Source organism: Scyliorhinus canicula, chromosome 1, assembly GCF_902713615.1.
Source record: "Scyliorhinus canicula chromosome 1, sScyCan1.1, whole genome shotgun sequence".
Classification (NCBI taxonomy): Eukaryota; Metazoa; Chordata; class Chondrichthyes; order Carcharhiniformes; family Scyliorhinidae; genus Scyliorhinus; species Scyliorhinus canicula.
In genome coordinates, this window is record NC_052146.1 from 253,936,621 (window position 1) to 253,957,638 (window position 21,018).

At 49.8% G+C, this 21,018-nt stretch overlaps 1 protein-coding gene across 4 annotated transcripts in view; it reads right to left on the reverse strand.

Moving 5' to 3' along the window:
• ush2a (Usher syndrome 2A (autosomal recessive, mild)) overlaps positions 1–21,018 on the reverse strand; it is a 1,354,742-nt gene that overhangs the window by 20,989 nt on the left and 1,312,735 nt on the right. For all 4 annotated transcript variants that reach the window (XM_038811752.1, XM_038811743.1, XM_038811716.1 and 1 more), the window contains 3 exons: positions 11,735–11,911; positions 3,234–3,317; positions 989–1,218 (listed from right to left, as the gene is read on the reverse strand). In XM_038811752.1, the coding sequence (XP_038667680.1) occupies positions 989–1,218; positions 3,234–3,317; positions 11,735–11,911 (491 nt within the window). The remainder of the gene's footprint in view (positions 1–988; positions 1,219–3,233; positions 3,318–11,734; positions 11,912–21,018) is intronic.

The window sequence follows — 21,018 nt, forward strand, 5'->3', positions numbered from 1 at the left end:
TCTTAGAGAAAAAAAGTCATACACTGGGGTGAATTTTCTCAAAATCTCCCTCCATCTGCTTCCAAACCTTTGGCAGTAAGGTGGCAGAAATCCTTTTACTCTTCAAAAAGAGGCTTTCTGTGATATTTTGCAGAAGTTATATCGGAGGAGTGGGAGAAGCTCTGAACAAATTCATCTCCATTATCTTTAAAGACAATTTCACATTTTTTTTCTCCTTTGGCCAAGACTTTCTGTTCTTCAATAATAATTGTTTGTCATTTATTGACCTTGGGCAAGCCTTGCTTTTCTTTTAAGTTAAGAATGTTATCAAATGTAAAATTGCAAATCCAACACAGAGTTTGCAAAAACATTGCCTGGTGTGTCACAGAACATATGTTTGAGTCCAGGTTTATGTTGAACTACCTAATCTCAGCTGAGGTAACAGTAAGGTGCTACAAGTGGAACTGGCCCAGGGCTATTAAGAGAAAGAGTCTTGACTGCTATTCAGTGACCTCGACTGGAAAATGTACATTTGCAGACATTAGAGGAGTACAGGGTGCAGAGCTTTAATGTAATGCACTGCTCCCATGATGGGATTGCCTGCCGCCACCTCTTGTCAAAGCTGAAGTCAAAGACAAACACTTGGACAAGCAGCCAATGGCACTGTACTCTAGCTCACATCAGTAAGGTTCAGATAAGGCAAAATTTGAAGAAAAAATAGCAAGTGAACATTCCAACCATTACAGAATAATGTATATTTTGAAGTGATCACTTAGAGACATGAAATGGAACTCTAGCTGTGCTTACTGCATTGCGGCGGGATTCACTGTTCTCCCAGGTGCATGTTTCCCGCCATTTGCTGGTGGCAGGATTCTCTCTTCTGCTGCTTGTTAATGGGATTTCCCATTGAAGCCACCCCACGGGCGGGGGTGTACTGACAGTGAGAAAAGAGAATCCTGTATCTTCATAATTTATGGCTGATAATCACATAAGACTACCAAAAACTTACCATGAAAGATTCATTGGGCAGATTAGTCCTCTTCTGCAATGGAATTAAAGGAGGCCTCTCTCGTTTGTGCGGTTGTTTATTTATTGCCTTTTGTAGGAGGATGGCCAAGAATATAGCCACAAACAGCAACCCAAGAATCGCCATGATTATAATGAACCACAATTCATTGTAGAATTGAGTATTTGATTGTAGTATTCCTGTTTTCTCTTCAACAATAGGTATTATAGAACCTTTAAAACAAATAAAAGATATTAACATTTCCTGCAAATTATTCAAACACTCTTAGGGCTGGATTGAATGCACCCTGTCATGGAGGGAAACATGGAGGCTAGACCCAGTTAATTGCAAGAGCGGCATCATGCCAGTCTCCCAGAGGCAGGAGAACCACCCGCAATTAAGGCAGAGGGTGGGAGGGTCTGACCTGAGATTCTCAGCCACCAGAGTTGAGATGTCAACTGGGCTCATTAATAAGCCAATTTGCACCCAATGTACCAGAGGCCTACCTCAAGGCTTAAACTAGATCCTGGCAGATTTCCCAAGCCCTTAGGCAGCTGTAAATCCCCATGACCCCCATACGACCCTCACTCACCTTTGTTCTGGTTTTCCAGGACTTTTCATGGGCCTCTGGTGGGTGCATTGCTGTCAGCAGCCGTTCCTCCTACTGGTAAAGACCACTAACTGGCTGGCAGCTCTTGATGGGTGGGACCTCCACCCTGTCAACCCCACAGAATTTGATAAAATTTACTGGACAGCTGCCTAAGGGCTTGGGAAAACTGCCAGGATCTAGTTTAAGCCTTAAGGTACCACTAAATTGCAGTGGCCTCTGGTACATTGGGTGTAAGTTGGCTCATTAATAAGCCTAATTGACATCTCAACTCTGGTGGCTGAGAATCTCAGGTCAGTCCCTTAGTTATTTTTTTATTTTTTTAGAATTGTAGGTTAAAAATAGGACCAACATATATTAGAGATTCTTCCCTTTAGTTGTATTTTTGAGAAATTGATGGAAGAAAACCAGAGCCTTTTTACTGAATTAACTGGTAATATCCACATGGTAACTACTTTCATGATGTTAATATTTCTTAACTTTTAAGGGACCTTAAATAATCTATCTGTCATAGACCTCATAGTGGATATTTTTTTATCTTACCTCTTGCGTCCAAACATTCCGTTTTAAGGAAAGTTTGGTCCGAGTCCTCCCTCACCCTTTTCTTACATGGACTGGCTGAGTGAGATCAGAGACACATGAAATCTTTAATGATTAGTCAGACTATCTACGTAAAATCTGATGTATAAATTACATCTTTGTGCAGGCTCATGCATGCTTAAGTTGCCCTAAAATAGGGGCTGCTATTGAAATGGTTTTTACTGAAAGAAAGACTGCAAATTGGAGGACAAGTTTTGCATGGCTTGACACCAGGCATTAATTACATTGCTATGGTGTGTTAATGCTCTCAACAGACTGGAAACCAAATTGTGTTAACGCAGTGAATTATTCGAATTATAGTAAGAAGTCTTACAACACCAGGTTAAAGTCCAACATGTTTGTTTCAAATTATGACTGATATTACGAGGTTCACTACTAGATTTATTATTAAATCCATCTCCAACAACACTCAAGAAACTTGGCACCATCCAGGACAAAGCAGCCCACTTAATTGGCACCCTTTCCGCAAACATTCACTTCGTTCACCACTGACGAAGAGTAGCAACAGTGTGTACCATCTACAAGATGCACTGCAAGAATTCACCAAGGCTCTGTAGGCAGCACCTTCCATACCCACGACTGCTATGATCTCGAAGGAGGACAAGGGCAGCAGGCACATTGGAACACCACCACCTGGAGGTTCCCTTCCAAGTCACTCACTATCCTGACTTGGAAGTATATTGCCATTCCTTCATTGTCGCTGGGTCAAAATCCTGAAGTCCCCGCTAACAGTAATGTTGATGTATCTACACTATATGGACTGCAGCGATTTAAGGTGGTGGCTCACCACCACCTTCTCAGGGGTAATTAGTAATGGACAATAAATACTGGCCTAGCCAGCGACGCCCACATCCCATAAATGAGAAAAAAACTCAGATTATAGTAACAATTTGCAGTTGTTAAAATGTTGTGGCTTTATTACTTTTCTTTGTTTAACCTATCTTCAACTAATTTTAAAAATGTACATCTCCACTGATTACACCATTAAAAAACAACTATGTGCAGGTGATTTTAAACAAAGCAAATGTGCAACATACTTACCAACGTCTGTTGTTGTGCTATATTTGATGATGGGGGTATTTGCACTTCCCATATCTGTTACACATGTAACTTGGAATAGAAAAGCTACAACAAATAGCAAAACATAATTACAATTCCAGTAAGCTCCATGCTTTACATACATTTTTGCCACAATGGCAAAAAAAACTTCATTTGTGCTGCTGCAAAAATAGCTACTAATAAATAGGAAGGTGAAGGTGCATTGCAACAGGAAGAGGCAGTTATGCTGAAAGTTAACTTTCACCTAAGGCACAACAGATCACTCTGTTGGATGGTGAATAAAAATACCTTGTAGTACACAAGAATGCACATGCTTTTTGCTTTTAAATATAAAATTCCACACTATGGGAGCAGTTTTCCACCCCCAGTATCAGCGGGCAGGAAAGCCAGAGGGGGCAAAATATCCATGGGATGGGGAACAATTTCTTTCCGATGAGGGCGCAATTTGTCATGGGCCGTGGTTACTGGCGGGCCAGGCTCTATATGAATCTGCCTACCAGTGTGACGCCATGGAACCCGCCTCCAGGATTTTCTTTGACTGTCTGTCAAGGATATGGCGGGAAATGCGGCAGCGCAGCCGGTGGGCCACATCCCACTTTTCCTGAGTTGACACAGTCAGGAAAAGAGAAAATTCCAACCTCAGTTTCTTAAAAATTATTGAAGTGTGAAAAATGAATGAATCCTTGAATAGACTTCAGCTTACAAGCCAGCTCATTTACAAATAAACATACAATGGAGGTAAATGTCAAACCAATGCTCTCTTACATCCAATGACACTTACACTTATGTGTAAAATTCAGCCTCGGCATGGTCACAGTGAAGGGTGTAACAAGTCAGCTGGCTGTTACACAGCCTGCTTAATTTTCCTTTCCATTCAAGTCACTTTGCAATCTTCAGTGTGCCAAGGAAGCAACAAGAAGCAGCGGCCTTCTTGACCTAATTATGTAAATTATTTTTAGTAAATAAAAGACACAGCAGGGACAGTGACCATGCAATGGTTTATAGTGGGTGCGATTCTTCACCCTCGTTGCGCTCTCCCTCGAGCGAAACAAGGCCGGTCAATAGCGGGAGAAGCCGCAAAACGAGAACCGCGATGCAACCGGCCTACTCCCGTAGGTGAAATTTGGATCTCGCTGTAGCGTGGCGAGAAACCAATTATCACCGCTTTAGCCCTATTTCCTTACAATTAACGAGGGCCACCCCATATCCAACGGCCTCCCATTATTCATCGGCCTCCCCAGCAAGTGCTCACTCTGGCGCCGATTAGTACTCCTTTTTAAAAACGTGAACCTGGTGGATGGGTTTCTGTGGGGAGCCGAGGAGGTGGGTAGCCAACTTTACTCACAGGCAAAGAGCCTGGGGACACTGGGCTTGCCACCTCTGTGCTCGGCAGAGATGGGGGGGACCCTCGGCTGGGAGTGGCGGACCCTCAGCTGGGGGTAGGGGATCCTCCATAGGGATGGGCTGCTATGGGAGGGTGGGAAGGTGGGACAGGGGCTGGGGGGAGTGCAGCAGGGCAGCTACCGTGCGCGGCACCACCATGCCAATCCTGGATCGTATGCATGAATTCCGGGGTCAAGCCTAGCCCCTGCCCTCCTGCCCCACTGACCACCCATAACCCCCACCGACTGTCAAGGCCTCTGGCTGTGTGGCTGAAGGCTATTGCTAATAGGGAATTGGCAATCGTGGTTAAGTGAGCACTTCACACAACCTAAGCGGATTCCTGTGGGTGGGTGGGCCATGTAGCATGTGGGAGTCATCGCCTAGCATCCCAATCAAACTGTGGTGTCTGGACACCGTGCCCGAACATTGCAGGAGGCAACACCACACACACAGCAGCAGAGATCCAAACACCCAGGGATTGGGACACAGGTCCGGGGACATGTCCACGGCTGCAGGGTGGGCGAGTGCCACAGGGAGGGGACCAACGGCAGGCCCAGGTGACGTTATGAACAGGTGTCCAGCGTACAGGGTCTAGGATCCCGTGAGGGGGGGCCAGCCGTGGCCTGGAGTGCCATTATAGGGCGTTCCAGGTGGAGGCAAGGGGCAATTATGGGGGAGTGGAGGGACCCAGGATGGGAGCCACTACTGTTTGTTAGTCCAACATCTTCTCCCAAAGCCTGACAGATATTGAATGCTATGGCAGGTATTTTGGACCCAGCAGAATTTGCCCTTGTGGTGCTGCTGCAAGGCCGGGCGGCCAGACGCCAGAGACGGCGGCAGCAGCGTCAGCAGGTGCTCGAGGTCGCAGACCATGTGTCGGACCCCGCCCCACACCCTGAGTACCCGACCGTCCATCAGGCCAGGGAAGGACCCAGATGGGGAGTCCTGCAACGGTCAAGGGTGTACAGGCATCGCTGTCCATTTGAACAGATGATGGACAGCATGTGCCGCAGGAGGCATCCGCTTCAATTAGGAGACTGTCCAGCACCTGTGCCATGTCCTTGCAGACTTGGCATCACATGGAGGGGGAGGACACCCTCTCTCTGTGGCTGTGAAGATCGCCACAGCTCTGATTTTTTACGCCTCGGGATCATCCCAGGGCTCGAGTGGGGACCTGTGTGGCATCTCACAGGCCACATCCCACAGGTGCATCTGACTGGTCACGGATGCTCTGTTTGCCCGGGAGGAAAAATACATCAACTTTGACATGGACCAAGCCCAGCAAGATGCCTGGTCAGCTGGCATCTCCACCATCGCAGGGATGCCACAGGTCCAGGGGGTTGTGGATGGCACGCATGTTGTCCTCCGCTCACTGGGCCATCTGGGAGTGCCCTACATTAACAGAAAGGGGTTCCACTCCCTTAATATGAACTTATGTGCGAACACCACATGAAGATCATGTATGTGTGTCCACGCTTCCCGGATACGACAGCTACATCCTGGGGCAGTCGGTCATCCCCAGCCTCTTCGAGGAGCATCCCAGAATGGGCGGCTGGTTCTTGGGGGATATGGGCTACCTACTAAGGACCTGGCTAATGATGCTGGTACGGAGGTTGGAGACCGAAGCAGAGACCCGGTACAACGAGGTCCATGCAGCCACCCGGGCTGTCATTGAGTGGTGCATCGGACTCCTCAAGATGTGGTTCCGATGCCTCGACCACTCTGGCGGTGCACCCCCAGAAGGGTCGCCCGCTTTGTGGTGGTCTGCTGTGTCCTCCACAACCTGGCACAGCAGCGGGGCGACGAGATGGAGGTTGTTGAAGAGGAACATGCGGCCACCTCCGAGGAGGTAGAGGAAGACGGGATGATGAGGTGAAGCCGGACCAACAAGGGCTAGAGGACGAGGCCAGGGAGGAAGTGAAGGATCAGCAGGAGCCTGCAGGACAGACGGCAGTGGCGAGGGCCTGGCAAGTCCGGAGGGTCAAGGAGGCCCTCATATTCGCCCGATTCACATAGGAGGTGGCCTGGCCCATCTTCATTACCACCCCCCACCCTCCCAGGATATGTATTACATCTCACCAGGTTGCTGGGACTGTGTCGGCACCACCAGAGGTTCACTGTCGTGGGCAGAGGGGTGACGATAACCTGCAGAGATCTGGGCGCTGTGCTCCTCCATCAATGCTCGCGCACACCCATCACCTGCTCGCAGTGTGCCTGGGGGCAGGGGGAAGGGGGGAATGCCTTGAGAGATGAGCCAAGGGTTCAGAGGTCGGCCTGCGTTGCGGAAGAAAGTGACAGAGGCATCAAACTGGTTTTGCACAAGGGTGTTTATTGGGTTTTAAAATTCACCACTCTCCTGATGGTGCATCCCCACCCCCTCCCTCTCAACCTATCCCCCCTCCCCCTGTGCCGTCAGTGGTCCTCGATGTGCTTTGCCTTTGTGGCTTTACCACTATGTCTAGGTGTGTCCCCGGGATGCACAGCAGAGCTGGAGGCAGCCAGCTGCTTACCTCACCCCATGGCCTTTGAGACCCCTGGTGGGTGTCCTCTGGGGGCTCTGGGGCGGAAGAGCTGATGCGACCATCAATTCACGTGAGACGGAGAGTTGAAGTGAACAGTGGTTTTAATCAGCTAGAACTGTGCCTGCCTGCGACTGATCTGTACTGAGTGCCGCCTACAGGCTGCAGATCTATATACCTCCCCCGAAGGGGCGGAGCCATAGGCGGAGCCCACAAGGGCACCAACATAATACAATGTAATGTAATGCAATACAATGGTGAATGGTAGCAGTAATACATTCACCATAATAGCCCCGCTGCACTTGTCAGTGGCACATGCGCAGCTGACCCCGAGACGCGGCGTCATTAGAGGGGTGGAATTCTGGGGAGCTGGTGGCCACTGTCGCCACTCCATGAGATGGGTCCAGGTTTCCACCCAATGGCTCCTCCTCCTGGCTGGTATCCAAAAGGCCCTGGGATTCATCTTCGGACGGAGGGGCAGTTGGTTCGAGCCTCGGCTGCCCCTGCATCATCTGGTTCTGCCAGACCTGGTGGTTCCCCATGGTATGCATCATCATGTTGATGCCCTCGGTGATGCTCCTCAGTGACTGGGACATGCTCTGCAGTACCTCGGCAATGCCCATCTGCGTCTGGGGCAAGCTCCGCAGCGACCCAGCCATTACCATGTGAGAGTGGGCATGTAGTTAGGATATTGTCTGTTTGTCTTGTATTCCCTTTTAATTCCTGTCCTGCTGCCTATTCTGATATACATTCTTCGGGTTGGCTTTGGGATTTCTGTTTAAATTGTAGTCTTTGGACACTGGGGAAACCCCCTTTCAGATGGGCTGGTCCCAAAACATCTTGTTGAGGAATCAAGCAACTAAAAACTGCTAAACTCCAGGATCAGAGCTGTATTGTTCTCACAGGGAAGCAAAAGCACCATCTGGCGGTAGAAATGATGTGGAGATGCCGGCGTTGGACTGGGGTGAGCACAGTAAGAAGCCTTACAACACCAGGTTAAATTCCAACAGGTTTGTTTCAAACACGAGCTTCGGGAGCACTGCTCCTTGATTCACTGCTCCTCATAATTCACCTGAGAAAGGAGCAGTGCTCCGAAAGCTCGTGTTTGAAACAAACCTGTTGGACTTTAACCTGGTGTTGTAAGACTTCTTACGGTGGTAGAAAAGCAGAAGTGCACTGACCTGAGCATCCTGTGTACAGCACCATCTGGTGGCCGGCGATGAGAACTGCACTAATCTGAATACCGGGACCTAGCTCCATCTAGTGGCCGAAGGGCAGAATCGCACCGACCTGGAATTCTTAGGTGAAACATCATCTGGTGGTCGAAGGACGGAATTGCGCCAACCTGAACCTCTCGAGTAAACCTATTTCCCAGAGGCTACAACCACAGTAATGAAGAATTGTCTCAGACCTTCCCCTTTAACCCTTGTTTTTTTTATTCCTCGCCAACCCTTACCTGGTGTCTGTTTTTTCTGTGTCTGGGTACAGGCTGGGATGGAACATTGGGAGTAGGTAGTCTAGTAGACGGTTATCCTGTTATTTTCTTATGTTCATCATTTCTCCTTTTAGTAATAAATAGTTTGTTAATGTTTTACTCATAAATCTGGTGTCTGTAACTCATTGGAGCAGTCAAGGGTTAAAGATCTTCGGAAAAAATTAATTATTGGTTCATTCACTTATGTTAGGACTCGGGGTCTGCGGGGCTAAAATTGACCACGCACTCACCCAGGGTGTCGTAACAATGAACCTCATCAAGGTCAGCCTGGTACTGGATAACATCCCCCAGCAAGGCGGACATTCTGCCAAGACCTTCAGCCATGGCCGTCACTGACTGTGTGATGCCTTGGACACCTTCACTAATGGTGCCGACAGTAGGCTCACCACTGCAGTCGCAACCCTAGCAGTGTTGGCCTCGTTGCCAAGCATTTCCGGTGACATCTCCTGTGCCCGTAGCCTCTGGGACTCCTCCAATCGGCTATGAATCTGCTAGAGAGTCGCTGACATCTCCCTCTGAATGTCCCTATCTGCTCCCTATCATCTCCATCAGCTCCAGGGGCTGAGCATCAGGCTGGGACCCAGCTGGGTCCTGGGATCCAGCAGATCTCCAGCTGCTGTCTCGCCTGGGGGTTCCTGCCTCCAGCTGATGTACATCATTAGTAGTGTGGTGCTCACCAGGTTGTGCCTCAGAAGCCTGCCCACTAACATTTCCCACCGATGGTACGTGTAGCTGCGTTGGTGGAGGGTGCAGATGACAGCTGTGACGCCTCAATCGTGTCTTCCTTGGAGCTCCTCTCTGAGGTGGTCTCCTGGGCAGCTGGAGAGGGTGCCATCTGGGATGGGCTGGCACTGTCAGATAGAGGACTTGCGGGAGAATGGCCATGTAGTCAGTGGGAGGGATGGGTCAAGCAGTAAGGCAATAACAACTCACGTTTTACAGGTCCTCCAAGTGGAGCCTGGTGGTTCCTCACCTGTGTGCGTCTGCCAACCTCCGTGTGGGTGACCGCCCTGTCCTTGACCACCCCAGTCTCCTCCAGTCTCGCTCTTCGAAGGAGTTATGGATTCTTAAGTCTGCACCCCACCGCCAGTCTGGGCCCTCTCCTCGCAATTGTGGGTGAGCTTTTCCTGAGGAGACACAGAGAGGGCACCGTTAGCCACATGTGTGGTTCGCAGTGGTGGGTGGGAGGGTGTGAAGAAAGGGTGGGGGGGTTTGAAGGGAGAGGAAGGGTACAGGGAGGGTTGCGGGTCACATGGAGAGTTGGGGGTTTGGATGCCTGTGTGGGGGCGGAAAGGTCTGGAGTGGGGGGGGGGAAGGGGATTGAGGAGGCATTGGTGTCTACTCACTCACGCTGTCCTGTGTAGATCATTGACCTTTTTCGGCACTGGGGCCAGTGCTCCTGGTCACACTCCTGATGCTCACAGCCACCGCCACCTCGTCCCAGGCAACACTGGCTGCCCTATGGCTGATCCTCCAGGTCCCTCGGGGGAACAGGACATCTCTCCTGGCCTCCATTGCATCTGGGAGCCTCCCCAGGTCTGTGTCCCCGAATTTTGGGGCCTGTCTCCAGGGCACCCGAGCTGGCTGGGGTTGGCTGAGCAAGTGCTGCTCGATCTTGTTAGCGGGGGGCTGGCGAGTGCGGTGCAGACAAATTGGCTGGTGAGCCTTCATTAGTGGCCAGAAGCCCATGGGGCCTCGTTAAGTGACCAATTAACGTTGAATATCGTTGCCGGCCTTGCTGGGCTGAACGCCAGGAAGCTCGCGGCACTTCCTGCTCGCTACCACACTTAGAAATTTTTCCGGAGAATCGCGACCAGTATCTGGCAGTCAGAATTACCCAAGATCAGGAGATATTTTGATATAAAGACTAAAATGTTAATTATTTGGCAGAAGTTGAATAATTTCACTCAAGCTTATGGCAGCTGCCGCAGAGGCTCAATGGGGAAAGGTCAGCCATAGTGAACCAAATGGTTGGGAATTGTATGGACTCTCCTTGGACTGTATGACTCACACTGAATGTATGCAGAGAATATGTATCACAACTGAATTGAAGCCACCTCAAGGTCCAATTTGATCTATGTCGAGAACTTAAACAATATTGCATTTTCTGTAATGACCATTTTGAAATGTTTTACAGTGTTCCTTCAATTGAATTGAAGCACCTTTGGGTGCAGCATTATCTATGCAGAAAATCTGAATGTCATTGCACTTTTCGTACTGGCCGTTTTGAAAATAGAGCTGAAGCGTGTGGCATTATCAGCAAACAGCCTCACTATTGACCTTTAGGAACGGCGATTGAAGGTGACTGGAATCTCATTTTTTTGGCACTCAGCTCTTGTGTCCATGTCTGGATCAAGGTTGTGAACTGGTCTGGAGGAGTGGTTCTGGTTGAAACCATATTGAGCAACAGGCTATTGGTGAATAGGTCTTTATCACCAAGGAGTCTAGTGGTTCAAGAAAAAGATTCACCACCACATTCCTTCCAACCGTTTACTGATAATTGGGAGATTAATGGGACAGTAAAAGGCTGGGTTACATTAGAGTACATGAACAAATTAAAAGTGATACAGAGGAAAAATGGACTTTACCTATAGAATAGGAAAAGGCGACAGAACTCGTTGGGATAATTAGAAGAAAACGCAGAAATAAGTTAAAAGGGTTATTGAGAGAAAAAGGGAGACAATGAAGCATAAAAGCAGTGTGTAAACATCACAAATCAATACTATAGCAGCAAGATTGCAATCAGAGAAGTGAAAGAAGAAAAATATTTATTTTCATGATCCTCCAGTATCTGCAGCTCACCCAAGGGTTGCTGCCAGCATGTGTCTGCCACCCTTGTATTCCTTGCAACCCCTCCCCACTCATGACCTACTTTAGTGCCACTGCCAGGAAGGCTGCCAGGCCAAATTAGGCCACGGTGACCGGTACGTTGCTCAATAAACTCAGAAGCCTTTCAATAATGTATGGACCTAAATGTTGTTTTACTGCAGTGTGGACTAGAAACTCCGTCTTGAAAGATAATCATGAAACAGCATCAACTGATTGAATTGTGAAGAGGGCAAAATAGAACAGTTTTTTCAACTAACTTTTATCAGATGTTCTTGGAATGTGTAACCTGTTGTCGAAGCCACTGTAAATCCGCATGTTGTTCTCTGTCAGTACGTACTCTTTCAGCTCTCCATTCAGCTGGAATGTTTGACTCCAGTCCACATAAATTGTTGTCAAGTTGCTGGTTACACTGAATGGTGCTTTGTATTGGGGCACTGGGGAGCAAAACATGTTACATTGCTGAAAGCAGTAAGTAGACTTATTTTGTTCCTTTTGAGTAATTAAACTTGAGAGGTTCATATTGCACAATATCAATTGTTTTTCTAAATTGTCCCTTTCCATTTAAGTATTTAAGAATAGGGGTTACAAAACATACACAATAAAGTGGCATGCCTTCTAAATAAGAGATGCTCACTAAGTATGCTTAAGGTGCAAAGTGTATGAATATTTATTATTCCACTACAGATACAAGATATGCTGCATAAATTAACTGCTATAATAGCTATAACAAACACTTCCAGGACAGAGCCCTGTTTTTGGTTATATGCTGAAGGTCACTTTCACTCCCTTTGACTGTGAGCAGCCTCTAGCGTCACAGCTTAAAAGGCTTTTGCTAATAAGGAATTGACATTGTTAGTTGTGAGAGCACTTCTCGGGTGCAGGTTGTGTTTGCTGCTGCTCCTGCTGGTGGCTGCAGATGCCTGGAGGCTCCAGTTGCTGCTTCCTTCCTTTTCTGTAGTCGGAAAGAAGGACAATTCCTTGTAAGATACTTGGGTCGTGGAACACTGGGCTCAGGGGAATTTACGAGTCCAATAGGCAATCCAGTTTGAAGCAAGAAGACTTTGCGGAACCTGATACGTGACATTGATCCAAATTGGCCACCTGTTCACGCCATTGAAGAAATGCTTTTGCAGATTACTGATGCTTTTATTGCTGGTGTGGTGAGTGCTGCATGTAAACGGCATGTCACCGTGGGTTAAACAAGCTGGAAGTCAAGGATGTTCACTGCGCCTCGAGCGTGGAATGTGTGGATGCCAAGATTTGGTTCCGGTAAAATTGATTTGTGTGGGAGGGGCCTGCACAGCTACGGCTCCTGGATGGAGAACGGCACTGATACGTGGAACAAGTCAGACATTGATGGACAGATAATTTCTCCGACAAAGGTCTGGACATGATAACACATTCTCAGACATATCCTCCGTTTCTGTTAAGGAACCTGCGAGGGGTGATACTGTGAGGTTTGTTTTGTGAATATGTGCGGATATAGCTTTGTATTACTACCAATATGAATGGTAATGTTTCCTTATTGTTTAATGGTTAGTATGATATGTAGAATGTTACGTAGTTAATTTTCAAATCTTTGTTACTGTTAACTGTTTAATAAACAAAATATTCTCAAGTGTATTCTCGTGGTACATGTGCCCTGCCATGTCTCAGACATTGATTATTGCATGGCATTTCAATCAAACGTCGAAGCCTGAACAGTTTGCCTAACGTCTAGAAGTGTTAGCGCCATTGAGGCAGCAGCCAACAATCTAACACTCAGGAGTTGGGCTTCACCACTGAGGATATCCTTGTAACCAAAGGGTGTGTGTGGATCAGGGGAGAGTACCTGAGCACAGTCTCCCTAATATTCCCATTCCAGAGCTCGAGCAGGGACATGTGTGGCATTTTGCAAGCTACAAACCACAAGTGCATCCGTGAGGTCACAGATGCCCTGTATGCCCCCACATCAAACTATATCAACTTTGAGCTGGATCAAGCCCATCAAGATGCCCGGGCCACAGGATTCGCCGCCATCACCGAATGCCCCAGGTACAGGGGGTAATTGATGGCACACATGTCACCTTGCTCGAACCGGGGCATCAGGGAGTGCCCTTCATTAACAGGAAGGGGTTCCAGTCCATGAATGCTCAAGCTGTGTGTGACCACCACTTCCGGATCATGCTAATGTGTGCACACTTCCCAGGGGGCTTGCATGACAGGTAAGATCTGAGACACTCGGAGATCCCCGCCGTCTTCCAGCATCAGCCCAGGATGATGGGTTGGCTCTAAGGAGATAAGAGGTGATAAACAGAGATCCAAACTGGTGATGCCAATGCGGAGGCTTGCGACCGATGCAGAGACCCGATATAACGAGGTCCATGTTGCCACCTGTGCTGTCATTGAGCGGTGCGTTGGACTGATCAAAATGCGGTTCCAATGCCTGGCCCCCTCTGGTACACCCACTAGAGGGTTTTTTGTGGTGGTACTGCTGTGCTCTCCACAACCTGGCACAGCAACAGGGCGACATGCAGGAGGATGATGGACATGCGGCCTCATCTGAAGAGGAGGAGGAGGAGCCGGACCAGGAGTTGATGGTGCACAAGCCCGGGGAGGAGCCTTAGAAGGAGTGGAATGGTGGAGGACTGGTGGTGGCAATGGTTCAGCATGCTCGGAGGACCAAGGAGGCCCTCATCCTCACCCGCTTCTCACAGGATGAGGCTTTGTCTGTCAGCTCACCCCCTTTCCCTCCCAACCAATCCCCCTACTTCATTCTCATTCCCCTCCTTCCCAGGCCTGTTGTGAAGATTAACGTGACAGAGGCTTCACATGTATCAAGTGTAACATGTTTTAATAGTGAACATTGGACATTCTCCCTATCTACAGATTGTTACCGCCCCCACCACCTACCTGTGCCCACTCAGTTATACTCAATCTTCTTATCTTACATGATCTACTGCTAACTCTATGTGTGTTCCCAGGATGCACATGAGTGAAGCCAGCCTGCTGCTTTCTGCACTGTGGCCTTTGATGCCTTTAGCGAACATCCTCTGGAGGGCCTGGTGCTGAAGTGCCTCGGCCAACTTACTGGTGGCATGACATTGTGGTGCCATCCAGTTCTGCCTGCTGCCTTGAGATGTGCAGGTGTCAGGAGGGGGGATTCGGAAGAACTGTAGACTACCATCATCTCATCTATTTGGTGGTAGGCCCCGAGTTGGCCTCCAGTGCTCCCTCCTCTCTGACAGTGCCCATAGAGCCCTGGGGGACTCCATAGGATGGAGGGGCAGCTGGAGGGAGCTCCAGAGGCCCCTGCGTCATCTGGCTTTGTCAGTCCTGGCGCCTCCCTTTTGTCTACACCATGGTGTAATTGCTTCTCCGTGACTGAGGCACGCTATGCAGTCCCCGGCAATGTCTATCTGCATCAGGGACACGTCCCTCAGCGACTGGGACATGCTCAATAGTGCCTTTGACATGAAAGGGTTGTGCTGGTGGGTGCTAGGGGGTGTTGAGGAGCAATCATGAAGATCAGATGTGGGGACAGTGCGAGATGATTTGTGAGGGGTGGGGTTGGGAATTTGAGGGGTGGCAGTCAGAACTGATGCCAGGAGAGAGGTGGTAACTTAGCCTTGCAGCTCAGTGGAGGTCATTGGTCTTCTTCTTACATTGGATGCTGGTCCTCCTAGTGATGCTGTCCGCACTGACAGTCGCTGCCACTGTCTCCCAGGGGGTAATCGTGACTCTGCTATTGGTCCTCTGTCCCTTCGAGGGAATATGATGTCCTGCCTCGCCTCCACAATGTCCAGAAGCCTGGCCAGGTTGGCATCTCCAAAGCAAGGAACGGGGGCGGAATTCTCCGACCCCCTGTAGGGTCGGGGAATCGCCCGGGGCCGGCGTATATCCCGCCCCCGCCGTGGCCGGAATTCTCCGCCACCTGGGAATCGGCGGGAGCGGGAATCACGCTGCGCCGATCGGCGTGCCCCCCACGGCGAATCTCCGGCCCGCGATGGGCCGAAGTCCCGCCACTGAACGGCCTCTCCCACCGGCGGGAATTGGAACACCTCTGGTGCCGGCGCGAGCAGGCCCCCGGGGTCCTGGGGGGGGCGCGGGGCGATCGGACCTCAGGGGGTGCCCCCACAGTGGCCTGACCCGCGATCGGGGCCCACTGTTCGGCCAATCAAAGGGCGAGACAGCAAGTAATGGCAAGAAGCTCATGAGGCTAATTTCCGGCACTATGTGCCACTAAATAGGAGCAGCGATCTCGCCAACGAGGCCATCGAGAAACATCCCGCCATCCATGCCCAAAATGACACTTAGAAATGTTTCCATTAAATCGCACCCAACAGCTCAGTGTTGGAAGTGAAGCTCAGATGGAAGTCATGACCTCTGAGCTTGGTGTCACATTGGCTCAGGCTACAGGTATCATGGCTATAGTTACGAGAGTTCAAAGTGGCTTGCCGTCATTCATAGCAGCCCACAATTCTGTGATGCAGCAGGTTACTGGGATGGCTGAGATGTAACCCCTTCCTCCCTGCCAGTGGCTCCTGGATGTATAAACCTGTTGTCCTCTCTTAGGCTAACAGCATTTGTGCTCCCCACTGCCACTCCACCAGTGCCCCAATCAGCCAGAACTGTCAACCATGCCAAGTTGGGCAGCAAGGTGGCCTAGGGATTAGCACAGCTGCTCAACGGCGCTGAGGTCCCAGGTTCGATCCCGGCTCTGGGTCACTGTCCATGTGCAGTTTGCACATTCTCCCCGTGTCTGCGTGGGTATCACCCCCACAGCCCAAAGATGTGCAGGGTAGGTGGATTGGCCACGCTAAATTGCCCCTTAATTGGAAAAAAATAATTGGGTAATCTAAATTTATTTTTAAAAAACCATGCCAAGTTGGTGCAGTCAAAAGCTCCTCCCTGAAGACTAGAGCTGTTTGAAGGTGTCCAACAGGTCCAACTGCAAGTCCCCCTTTGAAAGTCAGCAGCCTTCTACCAGCCGTGCTGCAGCCAGTGGGGTGGAACTGTCTAGGAGCAGTAGGACAGGCAAAGGCACTGAGAAAATATTCACAAGAAAGAATAGATAGTTCTATATTTATTGTTATAAATGTTGCACAAAGTGGAGAATTGTGGAGCAATGGTGATTTGGGAAAACCTTCAGAGAACCGGAGTCTGATCAGTAACTCAAGGAACGTCTGTCTGGAGTGACGGTGCCTCAAATGCCTCCTCCCTCCCTTCACCCTTTTCCGGTGCTTGTCATAGGTCTGGTAGCAAGGTCTGTACCCTCATGTTCGCAGATTGTGTAGGATTCAGCTGGTCACCATGAATCTGAAATATGCTCTGATGAGTATTGGCGAGCTCTAACTGAGCAGTCGAGTTATCTCAAATCTTTTAATAGCACTAATGGGGTGAGATTCCTCGTGTAGCTGAATGCATGTTCAAATCAGCATTAGACACTGACTGACATCCCAATCTGGCGAATGCATGACACACCCGTGTTACCATTCTTCCTAAAATGGAAATCGGTGCAGGTCCCACTGGAAGTGGACAGTCCACTCATTTTATTTTCCCTGGGCTTCAGTCGTAACAAACAGTGTTGCAAAGGAGCCCAGTTTTGCGACCTAAGATTTCAGAGGCTAGAATACTTCCTTTTAAGATTTCCCATGATCAAACACATCACATATCCATTTAATCAGTTTCAGAATTTAGATTTTTTGATGAAAGGCATTACCAAATTATTACAGTATGTGCATAAAAAGAAACCATGGTGTGCATATTAATGATAAATGAAGATTAAGAATGAAAAGTGAGACATAGTGCATTGATATAGACATATGAAACATAAATAGGTCAAAGCATTTTATGCAAAAATTAAAATAACATTTTGCGATCCACATTGTCAAAATGTCCAATCCACATTCTGCTCAAGTGGTGCTTAGCACCCAAATGTCCATACCACGCATTAACTTGCATCCTATTTAATCCTAAACTGACCTTCAAACTCCACATCACCTCCGCCCTTCCCTCAGACTCTCCATCACTGGAGTATTTTTTGAATAACGCTATTGTTGATAAGGCTATTGCTGGTCTTCCTGGTGAAAGTGACAAGAGGGGGAATAGAAAGAGCAGCGGCAGTGTGGAGGAGTCAATGGGGAACCCAGCTCCTAATAGCTTGTGTTGTCAGTGCAAAATGTGCTTCCTATAGTCAGCTCACAAGTAAGGATATTTGAAATCAAGCATTGCTGCAGGTTCCCATGATGTGTAGTAGCTTAAAGTTACGGTGATTTTGTTCTTGGCCAGAACAAAGAAGCAAAAGTGTGGAGCTACAGGAAGGTGCCTGGGGCCAGTGAGAGTTTCAGCGGTACACTGATGTTTTGAAATACAACAGTGGGAATGCCAATGGAGCAATTTGTGAGAAAGGGAAATTCTCTTCCCCATGGATGCAGTGCAGCACCCAGGGAAATTTGATAAGACGACAGAGTGGAAGGTGGCAGATCATGTGAATATAAGGAACATTTTCTCCAGGAGCTGACTACAGTCTAGGCAGTATAGTGATCTTACCATGAATACCAAGGCTCGATTCCCTGTCATGTCCCTTATTCTTCCCGCACAGTTTGTAGGCTCCAGGTTTCCCTTTTCTTAATTAACGTTATTCATTCCCGCTTCTCATTTTTATCCACTGTAAGGGTATTTCCTGTTTATTCCCTTATTTCCCATTTCTTTTATTTTTCCGTTATCACTTTTGATGCATGGGTGATTAATGAACATGTATCTTTCAGTCAAGCAGCAGAGAGAATGAGGAATTCCAAAGTTACAGGAGAGAACATTCTGCTAGTTTGAACAAGAGTTTCAGACCTGTCGGCACCAGAGAGAAAGAGATGGGCTGGGACTCGGTTTGATTGATTGGCTGGGGGGGGGGGGGGGGGGGGGGGGGGCAATGAATTGGCCCAAAAGGCCGCACTCTGCCTGGTAGCAGATGGCGATTGGATCCTGTCCCAGTGGAATTGTTTTCAGAGTCCCACAGAGTTTCTGTTTGACTCCTCGACACAGGAAGATAAGGACCTGCTTTTTCTCCCTCTGCAGAAAGGCTATGGATCCTGAGGCTGCAGAGAATCTGAATTAATGAATCTACAGGCAACCATTACAGGCGTCAGGCAAAGACCAGGACTCTCTTCCAGAAAGGCTGTGAGTGCTGTATTCTTGAAACTACAGAGATCTTAAAGAGCAGCATGGTAGCATAGTGGTTAGCACAATTGCTTCACAGCTCCAGGGTCCCGGCTGGGTCACTGTCTGTGCAGAGTCTGCACGTTCTCCCCGCGTCTGCGTGGGTTTCCTCTGGGTGCTCTGGTTTCCTCCCACAGTCCAAAGATGTGCTGGTTAGGTGGATTGGTCATGCTAAATTGCCCTTAGTGTCCTATAAAAAAAAGGTTAAGTGGGGGTTGCTGGGTTACGGGTATGGGTAGATATGTGGGCTTGAGTAGGGTGATCTTTGCTCGGCACGACATCGAGGGCCGAAGGGCCTTTCTGTGCTGTACTGTTCTATGTTCTACGTTCTAAATAATCTATACTGGACTGACCATGGACCATATCCAAACATGGGCGGGATTCTCCGACCCCACGCAGGGTCGGAGAATCGGCCGGCAGCGGCGTTATTCCCGCTCCCGCAGGGTTTTTAAATCTCTGACCGGCCAAAAACCGGCGCTGTGCAAATCCCGCCGGCAGCCTCTGAAAACAGCTGGCGCCGGCGGGATTTCATTTTTTTTTTTAGATTCCACAAATCTCCGGCCCGAATGGGCCGAAGTCCCGCCGACGTGGCCATGGGTCACGTCGGCGAAAATCACAGTTGCTTTAAAACGGCGTCAACCATTGATGATGGTTGACGCCGTTCAGTGTCGGGGGGTGGGTTGCGGCATGGGGGGGGGTGGGTTGCGGCATCGGGGGGTTGCGGCATCCGGGGGGGGGTTTGCGGCATCGGGGGGGGGCAGCGGGGGGGACATCGGGGGGGGGGTTGCGGCATCGGGGGCGGTTTGCGGCATGGTGGGGGGGGGTTTGGGGGCAGCGGCGTGCAGAGAGGGGGGCGACGGATGCCCTGGACCAACGCACCGTCGCCCCCCCCCCCAGTGTCGGGGGGTGGGTTGCGGCATGGGGGGGGTGGGTTGCGGCATGGGGGGGGTGGGTTGCAGCATCGGGGGGGGGTGGGTTGCGGCATCGGGGGGGTGGGTTGCGGCATTGGGGGGGTGGGTTGCGGCATCGGGGGGGGTGGGTTGCGGCATCGGGGGGGGCATCGGGGGGGGTTGCGGCATCGGGGGGTGGGTTGCGGCATCGGGGGGTGGGTTGCGGCATCGGGGGGTGGGTTGCGGCATCGGGGGGTTGTGGCATCTGGGGGGGGTTTGCGGCATCGGGGGGGGCAGCATCGGGGGGGGGGGTTTGCGGCATCGGGGGGGTGTTGCGGCATGGTGGGGGGGGGTTTGGGGGCAGCGGCGTGCAGAGAGGGGGGGCGACGGATGCCCTGGGCCAACGCACCGTCGCCCCCCCTCTGTACGCCGCTGCCCCCTACCCCAACCACCCCCCCCCCCCCGATGCCGCAACCCCCCCCCAAATGCCGGAACCCCCCCCCGATGACGCAACCCCCCCCCCAAATGCCGGGTCTGTCTCTCTCCTCCCCCCCCCAAATGCCGGGTCTGTCTCTCTCCCCCCCCCCCCCCCCAAACGCCGGGTCAGTCTCTCTCCTCCTCCAAAAAACGCCGGGTCTCACCACTTCCGCAGCTGGTGAAACTGACGCGTATCGCGTCAGTCAGCTGCTGGCCCCTCCGGGAACGGAGAATAGCGGCCTAAAAGAAGGCCCCCACACCGGAGTCATGTACACCGGTTTTTCTCGCCGGAAATCGGCGTTACGACGGTCTGCGGAGAATCCCGCCCATGGTTTGAACAGGAATTAAGTGCTGGAAAACACCCACCTGAAACAAATATTTTTTCCCCCTTTTAGTTATGTTTATTTTTACCCCTCTTCTTCCCCTCTGTGTTTGTTTGTCTTATGTGTGCGCGTGTGTGTGTGTGTGTGTGTGTATACAGAGGGTAGGGGCAAGTTAAAGTGCGGGGATTAGGAATTAGATAATCAGTTGTCTTTGCTGCAGATTTCATTGTGGTTTTTGTTATAAATAAACTAATTATGTTTAAACATACAAACCTGGTGACTAATCATCAGGCAACCTCGGGTATTTCTCTAAGAATTTACTGGTTAATTCACTTGTGTTGTGGCTCAGGGTCAAGTGGGGCTGGAATTGACCGCACACTAGCCCAAGGTGTCACAACACCACAAATCGCAAATCACCTTCTTTCTGCTTCACCTCAATGCCTCAAAAGCTGCTCCTGCCTTCAAAACCATTTTTCTCTCATCCACATTTGCTGAAAACAGTTTTATATTGAAGGGTAAAAGCTCATTCCTAAGGCACTAATTTTCCCAGTGTGTGTGCTATGTTTGGGTGATGTGCCTGAGAAAGCTAAATAGCTGGGGTTATGCGGAAACTTTGAGGAGAGGGCATGCAGCTACAGAATTGGTATTTACAGGAAG